Raw genomic sequence first — 12,170 nt, 5'->3', positions numbered from 1 at the left:
GAAACTAGTGTGTTATGGGGCACCAGTATGTTTTGTAGTGCCAACTCTGCCATGTATTACAGAAAAGTACACAAGGGAAATCAACTCAGCCTCCTGCAAATGTTCATTATATGAAAAACAGTGGTTGGATTTTTAGATTTTAACAACTCATCTTGTTCCTCAAAAATATAACAAAATATAATTCCCAGTCACTGTTGGGTAATGTCTTCCTTAGTGATTCTCGCAAGAGATGAGTCCAAGAAGCAACAAAAAGGTTCCTGTTAAATCTACTTTCATATAAAAAAAAATCCTGAGCTCTGAAATGCAGTTGATGTGTTTTTAAAGGTTTTCAAATGTCGCAGTGTTTCATCTTCACTTTTTAAAAGGTGGCTCTTAAAGAAAAGGTGACGGCTGCAGGGTAATGTCAAGGACTTGCTGTTGAATACTTTATGGTTAGATTTACTACCTCTGAAGTAAACCTACTTTTCCTTTTGATCACTCGATAAAGAGTTATGAGTCTATTCAAAGTGATATAAATCTTTGACCTCATCATGTTTAGGAATATTTACCGATTTGAAATACATCACATTTATTATTGTCCTGTGGGTTTTTAACCTCCACTTGCACAAACTCAAGTTTGGATTTGTGGAGACAGTTTGTAAACATCTTGTTCAGTTGAACGCTGACCTAATTCTTGGTCACTATTATCTACTTTCCCCTTTTTCTCTCTCCGTCATCTGCATTTTCACACAAGTAACAAAAGAATAAAATGATAAATAAAACATAACAAGCAAATATAAATTGCCATTATGACCGGATGCGTGTAATCATCTATTTTTATTTCCCCCCCATTTTTACCACATCATAGAAAATGAAATCCTAAAAGTGCACATGTTATAATAATTCCAAGAAATGAATAAATGTCATGTGAAAGGGTAAAATCCTCCTGACGATGAATTACAGCATAAACTAAATTCATTGAAAAAAGATGAGGAGAATTTCCGAAACTGTTTATCACCAAGCACATAACATTCCAATAACTGACATTACTACTGGCCTTTCTATGTTTCTGTTAAACATACTGAAACTGATTTTTTTTCACATGTGGTTTAGCAAGCTGCTATTTTCATCATAAGCATACATCTGACCAGCTGGCCCCATAAGGAAGTGTGTTTACAGATCTGACTTCCCCCATCGCTCTGTCTTCAAGAGGATGTCATAAACAGAGAGAGAGGAAGAGAGAGAGAAAGAGAGTGAGGTCCATGTGTTTGCACATTGTTGCTATCATATTTTCAGTCAGCCTTCTTCTTCTTCTTGAGACAAAGATGCAGGTTGTTAGTCGAGGACGAACACTTTGGATTTACACTCTGATTTTTATTTCTCTACAACTTTGCATCACAGAGGGTAAGACTCACACTTCAGGTGTTTCTACAATCAATCTTGACATCATTGCCTTTTATGGCTAGAACTAAGACAAAAATATTTGGTATAAAATGTATAATCATGAAAACAAACTCTTCCCCCTGTTGAAAATAAATCTAATATTGGAATTACAGGCTACATCTTTATTTTGAAATGTCTTTTTTCCATTGAGATCATATCCTCTATTGAATTCTTTCTTCTGGTGCTCATCTGAAATGTAATTTGTGACACTCATTGGACTCCTGCTGTATGTTTTAAACCTCTCTCTATCATGTCTGTAGCACAACTTTCTACTTCCACTTCCCCTGCCAGTCTTCCAGCTCCTGCCCTGGACATCTATCTGAGGTCAAAGGACTCAGTGGTCCTGACCTGTGAGGTCCCACACGGCCATCATGGGGTTATCGTCATGTTATACAGATTCAGAGAGATGGTAATTTGATTTTTGGGAATGTGGATGATTGTTTATAGTGTGTGTTTTGTTATCATCGGGCTCCTGATGTTTTGTTTTTTTACTTTTCTTCATTTAATTCTTGTAGGTGGAATCTCAGGAGCTGCAGTCCGGTGCTGGGGAGGTTCAGTTCACCGTCAAGGTAAAGGAGGAGGTTTTGGATGAACTGTTCTGCTGTCTGTACAGGAACAGTGGAGGCAGCTACAGCGCATTCAGTCCCTATTTGAAGCTGGAGCACCAAAAAGGTTTGTGGGAGGGGGGGTTCAGAACCGATTTGGCCTTCAATTTCTTGACAGAATATTAAAAAAGTTATCTCTCGATTACCTATACATCAACCTGGACACATCTCACAGATACATAAAAAAATAACATACGACACAAATGATGTATAATCTCTGAAATCTCCAACAAAGGGATTTCAGTTGATCTGTTCAATGTGCAGTCAAAATTTCACCATGTGGTTTAGCATAATAAACACTCCCATCCGCTTCTCTCTAACCTCCACAGCTCACCACTACATGCAGGTGCTGTCTGCACTCTTATTGTCCTCTGCTCTGTGGGTGTGTGAAGAGTTACATCCGGCGCTTCATATAGAAAATAGAAACCACACACACACACACACACACACACTCAAACACACATCAAACACAATGAGTACTGGCTTGTGGTGCTGACAGTTACAGAGGGACGTTAGGTTAGCCGAGTGATGATCCGAAAGCAACCAGGCTACAAACATGTGTAGATAACTGTCCCCTTTTCTTCTCTCTTTCTATATATATATATATATATATATATACATGTGTACATATTATATATTGCAGTTATGTACATATGCACACCTTGCACAGGCTAAATATAGGACACATTTCTGTGTGTATATTATTGTTATTATTATTATGTATTATATTATATACTATATATACTGTTTAATTAATTAATAATGTATACTGTACTATTATTATATACTGTTTAGTAACAATAACATTACCATCATATAATCAGTACTATTACCATCATCTTGACACTGCACCTTATCTAACTATTTATCTAGTGTTTTTTAAGTGCCCTTGTCCTGTTCCGTGTCTTTATTTATTTTTTCTACCTACAGTATCTTATTCTATTGTATTTTTATTGTATCCAAATACCGAACTACTAGATAATTTCCCTTTGGGGATGAATAAAGAATAAAATCTATCTATCTATCTTTATCTCCAGAAGGTCCCCCCACCAGCACCATACCCACTTTCCCTCCTCCAGTCCTGTCCGTGGAGCCGTCCAGTGGGGTGGTCAAATGTGGGGAGGTACTGACCTTCAGCTGTTCCGTCCCTGCTCTCCCACTTCAGTCTCAGGCCCGGTCGGGCAACCCAATGGCCTTCCTTTTGCTGAGGACTCCCGAGCCACTGGGGGCAACATCTTTTACCATGCAGCCTCGGGCCAGTCTGGGGTCCAGCCCTGAACCTCAGGCAGGATTGTTTACTGTGGGGCCAGTGAAAGGAGGAGAGGAGGGAGAGTACACCTGCATCTACCAGGTCACCAGACAAAGGCAGTTGGTGAATTCTACTGTGAGCAACATGGTCCAGGTCACTGTCACAGGTGAGGATGGACTGGATAACCTTTAAATAACAAGACCAGGAAACTCTGCACCAGTCCCTGTATTTGTTCCCATTGATAGGTCACTGATGTTCTTTAAATCTTTACTACAAACATTTCATCCCTGAGCCTTGTAGTAGATGTTTTTAATCACGGTTGATCAAACGCCATCTTAATGTTTTCTGAGATATTGTTCTTTTGAGGCACCTTAAAAAGTGAAGATTATTTTCATTATCTATTAATCTGTTGATTATCAATAAATCCATTATTTGTTCAATAATATTTCAAGAATTATTTAGAGTTATTCAGAAATGCATTGAGGTAAAGATCTCATCAACACCAGCCAAGTACAGAAAATAAACCAAGAAAACACAAATAAGTAAAAAGCAAAATGTGCAAAATAGCTAATTCCATAGCAACAAGTAAGAGCCTTCGGTATAAATACAGTACATGGAATTAGATTTGAACCAAATGAACTGATTAAGACAATTATAGCTGGAGGTGGACTGAGCTGATAGAAAACTTCAGTTGCCTTAAGGATGAAAATGAGTTGAGCTTTAGATTGTTCAGGTGCATGGTGAGCTCAGTAAAAACCATTGTTTTGTGCTTCGATGAGAGGCGACAGGAAGAGACAGCAGTGATGTGTTATTAGGGCAAAATACCAACAAGGGCCTGATAGAGTATATAAATAAAACACAGTGCTATTTTTACCAAACAGAGAGAGAGGGCCATCCAATACTGAAAGCTGCCCACCACATTATGTCACAAATCCCAAGTGGACATCACCATTAGTCCTAAAACTTAAAATATCACATTTCCTGATGTTTTTAAAGACTATTTTTTTGTATCATTATTTAAAAAATGACTCATACATCATCATACCTGTTGCAGATTGATTATCTGTACATCAACTAATGATCAATTGTTCTAGCTAACTGTAGCTATTCATCCCATAAACATATTTCTTAAATAACGACTTATGAATGTCAGTATACTCTGTACTGCAGCTGATGTTTCCTCTGGTTTTATCTGCCACCAGACAAACTCCCACTGCCCACTCTGGTTCTCCACCAGCAGACAGACGTTTGGCATCTGCTCTGCACGGGCTCTCCTGCGTACCCCGGTGCTGTGTTCTCCCTCTACCTGGCAGATAATGAGCTTCCTGTTGCCACACACCACGCCAAAGTGATCCAGCACCAGGCCACTTTCCCAGTGCCTGTCCAAGACTCTCCAGTGGTTCTGTACCAGTGCCAGTACAGTGTCCTTCTGGGAAAGACATGGAGCAACTCCGAGCGCAGTCGCCCTTTGTCTGTAATCAAAGGTAAAGAGAAATAGTTCTGTTGTTATGGTCAGAGTGAAATCTTATCCTTTCATACTTCACTGGTATGGGCTCCTTATTTTATTCTCTTTTAAAGTGGAATAATAGAAGTCATAATCATTGTTCTATGGACATTTTACAACCTGTTGTTCGCAAAACAAAGGTTTTAGGTTTTCGGAACCTGATCTATGGAGCAATTAATGCAGTGCATATTTTTTGTATATATATATTTCAGGAGTTCCCCCTCCTTCTTCACCAGGTAGGTGAACAGCAGATTTCCATTATTTCATATGTATGTGATTCATCATTTGTCACTTCTGAGTGACAGGAAGTAAAAGACACTCCAACTTGTTGTCTGTGGTGTTAAGACATTCATTTCTCAACACTGTAAATAGCTACATCCACCATGAATCATACTTCCCCCACAGTGTTCCCTATAATACTTCTTTGTTTTCCACAGTCTTCTTTTTGTGTCTAACATAAAGGCCTGTGTGACGTCTGCAGGTTTGTCAGGTGTGGACTGGCCTCTGGTGCTCGGATCTCTCTCGGCTGTGGTGTTGTTCCTCTGCTCGGGGGCTCTGGTAGTTGTGGCTGCACACAGGACAGGTATTTCACACTTGAATTTCAACTTTGTCCCTGATTCGTTCACTTCTCCTGTGCACATGTTCCTTTGAGAGACATATGATTTCCACTCTCACTTCTCTTTTCACTTAAACAGTAAAAGCAACAGCTGAGAAAAAGAAGACAAGGTAAATATTAAATGAGCTTCATTCGTTAAACAGCCCTGACAGCTATGATGTATAAGAAACCTTTGGAGCCATTTATATATAATTGCTGAGAATTCACCCATAATATTGAAAATGTATAAAGGCTTGTAGAGAGGAATAGTATCTCCATAAATTCTCATGTGAATGACCATTTAAATGACAAACTTATTTATACATGTATCCAAAAATTGCTGCAGTGACGTAATATATTGTTCTATAATGCACAGACTTTTTACAGACTTTTTGTTCCATACTTTTATGCATATACATTTATTCTTGGCTGGAACAAAACCCAATTTCCCTGCCGGGATCAAGTATTTTTGTTTTTAATTCTTTCAGAGAGCAGGCCCAGTTCTGGACTCGAGTTCATGCCAAGGATCACGTTGTTGGTGAGAATTTTTATTCTTCGGAAACACACTTCCTCCTCAGAAATTAATAGTTGCTCGATTCCTCTTTTTATGTGTAAACAGCGAACTGATACAAACATTTTTTTACAGACCTTACACTCAGGAGGTCAAGCATCACCTCTCAGGTAAATATGAATGGAGACACAGATCTTCTTGGAAGATTTATCTGCTAGGGTTAAAATTGTCATAACTTACTTTTACTTTCCTTCCTAATGTCTAAGTTTCTGTGTCAGTATTTTGAAATACACGCCTGAAACTTTGCAGCAGCAAACTTCATTGGGACACAGAAATAAGCACATGTGCAGTTTTCTGACATTAGTGCGCCTCTTTCCGTTGGTATGTCTGGAATTTCTGCAGCCTCCGTGTTTCTCCTCTGGATTCTCTGTGACAAACAACCATAAACTCTCCTGATCCTCTTGCTGTAAACAAACACGCACACACATTCATGCACACACATTCATGCACACACATCCACGCACACACATTCATGCACACACATTCATGCACACACATCCATGCACACACATTCATGCACACACATTTCCCAACACCAAACACACTGTCAACTCAAACCCTCACATGTTCCTTATTAGTGCTGCAGAGTTTGGGTTCATCTCTTATTTGTTGTTATCACTTTCATTGATTAGCTTGATGACGGCCTCTCAGACCAAAGGCTCTTTGCACACTTTCACTGTCTCCCTGTGCTCTGTCACTGAACAGCCACTATAGAGGAAAGGACTCTGACTTAAAGACTGACCAGCCATCATGTCACAGCAACAACAGAATATATATATATATATATATATATATATATATATATATATATATATATATACAGTAATAATCAGATGTGACTCATACATGTCATACAGCTAGAATGTTTTGCCAGTTATTTTTCCTCTTTAATGTGTATAAAAATATTTATTGAGGTTAGCCACAGGATAATTTTCTTTTCGGTCAAAGTACACATAGATGTAAAGGACAGAGTTAGAATTGTATTTCAAAAACAGCATCCAATGACTAATTAACCATCAGGAATCTCTGTTCGTCTAATCAGATTTGTAAAAATGATGTAATGAGGTTTGCAGTTGTATAAAGATTAATACATGTGCAGGCAAATCTGCCAATGTGTGCAGGAATCTGTGACTGTTCAGTTGAATCATTCACAGATATAAATATAAAAGTGTTTTGCTCCAAGAGCTGGAAGCGCAGCTCATCAGTTCTATCTCAGGTGGACAACACGATATCGCTGGTATTTGTCACATGATTGTTGCATCACTTCTGTATTTATATTTTCTCATCTTATGATCTTTCAAGTCATCTCTTTATAGTAGAGTTTCCTCATTCACCCATTGAAATTACATATCACTCATACACAGCCAACACAATTTGGGGTTCTGCATCTTGCTCAAGGACACTACAGCACCTCCTGAGCCACAGCCACACTGTATCCACCATGTTTGTCTGAATCCACTAGTATTCACAATATTTTTTTGTTTGTTACACTGAACTCAGGCATGGCTATTGAGGCAACACTCTTTTGTCACTTTCTGTACGGGGTAGTGATGGAAAAATCTCGAGGCTCATCAGAGTTGTAACTTGTCTGTATTTCCAGTTCTAGGAACAAAACACTTAACATTTACAGCAATTAATGACCATCTTCGCTTTCAAATATTTATCCACACAGATTTCTGTACATTTGCAAACCACATCACACTTTTACACACTCTAAAATTCTGAATACACATTTCCAGAATCCTGTACGCATTCCTAAGTCCCAGCATGCATTTGCTGATTCTTTTACTGTACAAATCTGATTAAGCACATGGATTGAGATACAGTTACACAACTCTCCACACACACACACACACACACACACACACACACACACATTGCGATAACATTGTCTCCATACGTATGCAGATGATATGCATGTTGTGTATTTATAGCTGGGGAGGATTCTGTGCCACAAGCAAAGCAACAGTAGGACATGAACTGTGCCACAGGAAATGTCAGGCTGAGGTCTTTTAAAGCTTCTCCCTGTGTGTTTATTTATTTGCAGGAATGGATCAATGGCGGCACTGAGACCACCTCCAGATCTCCGTTATGGAACTCTCTCTCCACGTTCACAACCCCGACCCATTAGAGATGTTTGTTATGTTTGTAATCTCTCTCTGTGTGTGCGTGTGTGTGTGTTTGTTTTACACTTTATCGTAGGTGATCAGGGTAACATCAGTTGTAGTTGTACAGCGGGACAGGAAGTGCTGTTTCCTAAGTTCCTGTTTCATGTGCGGCAGTAAAATTGTACAATTTGTCAGGATGTGATGTTTGATCTTACACGTAAACTAAGCATGTGGATTTAAATACAGATTTTTATTTTTTATGACCACTATCATTTTCAGTGTTTGTATGTGGCATTTGTACTTGTGAATAACTTATATAAAGCTTTTATGTTTATTATTGAACTTGGAAAAAGCAGCTTACTAAACAATCTCTGGAGCTTTCAGCTACATTACATGACCTTCATCAGGGGGTGGAGTTTGTCCAGATGTCATGAAGTATAATTTTGAAATATGAAGGTTTATGAAACGATCCAGCAGTGTGAAATGATCTAAATGTTTTGGCCAAGCTTAGACTGTAAATTGTTTCAAAGTGTCTTTGCAGATTTGCAAATAATTGTCCACTTTTTAACTACATGTTTTATTTGCAGTTATTAAAGTTTATTTATATAACAGATTTAACAGATGAACAAATTCTGAAAAGAAATCAGCAAATCAAGATGATGTTTCTATGAAAATAAGTCAGTCCTGATAACTACTAATTTAACATGTGATCCATTGTAAAGGTTTAAGTGAACACACTTTAGTTTGGTAAAGCAGGAAAAGCATTACTATTACTAACTAGATATGTTGATTAATCTCAAGTCAAAGATTTTTATTTGTTCATTCATTAATTAAAATCCTGAATTTAGTTTACAGAGTTATTTAGATAATAAATGCTTTCACTGCATTACTGTTAAAAACGTGCCGCGTCTCTTCCTCGAGCCTCCGATGTGTCTGATGATCTTTTCTGATAAAAAGCAAAATTATGCACACAAACGTGATGAGGACAGGTGTGTACTTCTGCACTTCCTGTGCACGCCTGATGAAACACACTTGGGTCACAGCTTTGTATTAAGAAACAATGTTCTTTGGCTGATTGTAACTGTGGTGAACAAAGGCTGTTACCCCACAAAACAATTTCATTCATCATGAAATGAATATTCAATGTGGATATGACAGAGCTGATGTATTAGAGCTTGAGTTAGCATAAGAAGGAAATTCTAGGTTGTGACTGGCTGCTGTAAAATAACATGTGACTTTAATTTAACTCAGTGTAAGATCCAAATTCAAGAGATTTAATCACATAATACATTTATTTCTTTACTTAGTTGCCTTCAAATGTATAGCATGCTTAAATGAAGTTATTAAACAGCCTTTAGATAAAAAATGTTTAGAAATGATTTAGAAATTGATGTTCAAGGCAGATTCTAAGTGAATAATCTGGGGCCAGGACATGACACATTAAACTGCTGCAGTTTTACTGAATACTCTGCAGAGGGCACCATTTATATTTCATCTGAATGTCACAAACGCACCTGAGGCACAGAACGGCATGAAGGACAGAACAGGTCCTGTGTTCTGTGGAACAATATGAAGACAAGTAACCCTGGTGAATCTAATGTTTAAAAAAAAGAAAAAAAATTAAAAAAAGGCAGCAGAGGTATGATGCAGCAGCTGAGGTTCAGCCATGCATCAACCTGAGGACTTTAAGTTTGAGCTGTTATACCTGTTTTATATTGTAAATAAGTTCACTGAGACCTCAGTATGATGTGAAAGAAAGTGGACTCACACATACACACATCCCTTTGTAATCTTGTTATGCTCAGCAAAGAAGGCTTGGCACTGCAATTCAGGAAGCAGCAGATAGCCAACTCTTTATTAGTACAGGGTTTTATTACACTTAACTGGCCTCTATAGCAGGACACAGTTGTGTATCAGCGGCACACATACATACAGGCAAAGCATTTATTCTCTTTTTGTCCATGGAGTAGAAAAAACCCAGATGAGATATGAATTTAAGTTTGTTTGGTTTGTCTTGCTCTTGTTCACGTGCAGGTCATTGTTCACTCTGCGTGCACACGCAGTGAAGACATTCATTACAGCAAAAGGCAGATTTGTTTGAATAAGAGGCAGAGTATCGATGCCTTTGACATGTGACTTCATCGCGCTGACTAACGCAAGTGGCACCTCGGTTTGCACGCTCATCATGCTGGCCTCGCCCTGGGTGTCTCTCCATGTGCATCAGGTGGATAATAAATGACATTTGCAATCTTGGAACTCATGATAATTGCCCTTTTAATGCCAGCACACGCTGAGTCTCCATTAGCTAAAGGAGTGTACACAGAGAACTAATGTGACTTAGTGTGTTGGATTCAAAGCTTTTCTAATGTGCCCAGAAAGTTTCGGCTACCGGTTTGTGGTCATGTAATTACATTTAATCTGATGCAATGCACTTCATTAATTTAGTAAGTCAGGATTTAAATGAGGGTTTAGGGTGGCAACACATTTCATGCTTTCAACAGACTGTGGCAAAGACAATGCTGGTGCTTTCTTCATATTTCTGTTAATTGCAGACACTTTAGCTTGAGGCCCTCTGAGGGTTCACCTCTCTCTGGTGTTGGCTTGAACAATGATTTCTATTTCAAAGAAAAGAAGAAACATGAATCGTTGGGTGTGATATTTTCAGGCAATTATACACAAACACAGTATTTAAAAAGGTTTTTTAACCTTTTGGTATTTTTCACCAACTGACCCACACATCTCTGTCATCAGGAAATATAAAGACAGCTTTGTTCGAAGTGTCCAGAGTTGTTTTTTTAAATAACCAGATAAACCTGAGGCTTGTAGATGTTTTCAACCAAAGACCTTGCATTATTCTTTTTGATAAACAATAAAATCCCTTGAACAGGAAGATTAGGTGTTGTGACAATGTCCGTTTATAGCCCAGCTAAGCAATGACAGCCTGCATGACCTCCAGGTGTAATCACTGATAGTCCGGATGTACAGACAGAACCATTTCAAGAAGTTGGAAAAAAATGCAATCAGTTTGAAGAGCATATATCATGACAAAAAGATGACTTTGACTCTGATAAAATCAAGGTTCTGTTTAATTAAGAACATTAATGTTTGTTTTGTGAAATGTAGTAAAGCAGAAAGGGGATTAAATGGCAGAACTCAAGTAGAAGTACCTTGAAATGAAACTAAATTACTATGCTTGTGTGAATGTACTTTGTGAGATCTCATTGCACATACACATACAACAAATGGAAAGAATTTATTTGATCTTATATGATCTTATATGATATTACATTATATTATATTATGAAACCACATTTCAATTCATTAGAATATATGCAAACACACTTCTACTCTTACTGTTGTCCTCTTGACAAAGGCCGGAGCGGCTAATCCTCTAAATAGCGACTGTGACATGATGCTGATTGGATGACGCAGCAGGTGAAGGGTGGGCAGGTGAATCATTGGGTTCACCACATCTGAACAGCGGCCAGATAAGACAACAGGGCGAGAGACGGAACTTGGAAGAAGTACAGTTTTCTTCAACGGGTTGGGTTGATGTTTGCCAGCGTGAGTATAAAAAAAATATCTCTGATCTCCATCCAAGCAACCAAACAGAAACAAGTAGCTCTACAATCCAGAGTCTCAGTGCCAAGCTTTGCTCTTGTAGCAAGTGTATGTAATTTGCTCTATTCAATTTCCGTATATGTTCTCAGACTAGACATCAGTTTAATGCCATAGCCTTTGGTGTGGTGCCATCAGGCTTGGCAACATGGCACAATGAGGATTGTGACTTTGTGAGGAACGAAGTTTATTAATAATAATTTTTGTACATACAAGCTGCTTCAACGCCACTGTAATAATGTCACTGGGCTGCGTCCAGTCAGAATGAGGTGATGAATTATTCACAGGAGATTGGGGGGTCACTAAAGCGTGATCTCACCCTCACACACACACACACACACACACACACACACACACACACACACACACACACACACACACACACACACACGAAGGTCCACAGGGACAGTGTGAGGGGCAGTAACTGTTCAGAGGATCTGATACATTTAGGTTATGCATTGTAACGGAAAATTTGCACATGAACCCTTTCCTATGTCT

General features: G+C 38.5%; 1 protein-coding gene across 4 annotated transcripts; it reads left to right on the top strand.

The window, feature by feature from the left end:
- Window positions 1–1,116: 1,116 nt before the first annotated feature.
- On the top strand, window positions 1,117–8,953 carry LOC109627358 (uncharacterized). 4 transcript variants are annotated; one of them, XM_069530484.1, is made up of 11 exons: window positions 1,117–1,383; window positions 1,683–1,831; window positions 1,938–2,094; window positions 3,065–3,442; window positions 4,479–4,760; window positions 4,993–5,016; window positions 5,262–5,363; window positions 5,476–5,506; window positions 5,864–5,913; window positions 6,022–6,056; window positions 7,994–8,953. In XM_069530484.1, the coding sequence occupies exons 1-11, from the start codon at window positions 1,242–1,244 to the stop codon at window positions 8,075–8,077; spliced, it is 1,434 nt and encodes a 477-aa protein (XP_069386585.1). In that variant the 5' UTR covers window positions 1,117–1,241; the 3' UTR covers window positions 8,078–8,953. The 4 variants fall into 4 exon arrangements, with proteins under 4 accessions (XP_069386585.1, XP_069386583.1, XP_069386582.1 ...); XM_069530481.1 differs by having other exon boundaries at window positions 1,186–1,383; window positions 3,068–3,442; XM_069530482.1 differs by lacking the exon at window positions 4,993–5,016 and having other exon boundaries at window positions 1,153–1,383.
- The last annotated feature ends 3,217 nt before the right edge of the window (window positions 8,954–12,170 follow it).

This window comes from Paralichthys olivaceus, chromosome 8, assembly GCF_024713975.1.
Source record: "Paralichthys olivaceus isolate ysfri-2021 chromosome 8, ASM2471397v2, whole genome shotgun sequence".
In the NCBI taxonomy this organism is placed as follows: domain Eukaryota; kingdom Metazoa; phylum Chordata; class Actinopteri; order Pleuronectiformes; family Paralichthyidae; genus Paralichthys; species Paralichthys olivaceus.
The sequence above is the reverse complement of the archived record's forward strand: the minus strand, read 5'-3'. Positions and strand labels throughout refer to the sequence as shown.

Excerpts from the sequence above, each read along its gene's own strand:
- LOC109627358 (XM_069530484.1), top strand. The coding sequence starts at position 1,242 with ATGTGTTTGCACATTGTTGCTATCATATTTTCAGTCAGCCTTCTTCTT. Across the intron at positions 5,914-6,021 it reads TGCCAAGGATCACGTTGTTG|ACCTTACACTCAGGAGGTCA; the intron begins GTGAGAATTTTT and ends ATTTTTTTACAG. Across the intron at positions 6,057-7,993 it reads GGTCAAGCATCACCTCTCAG|GAATGGATCAATGGCGGCAC; the intron begins GTAAATATGAAT and ends ATTTATTTGCAG.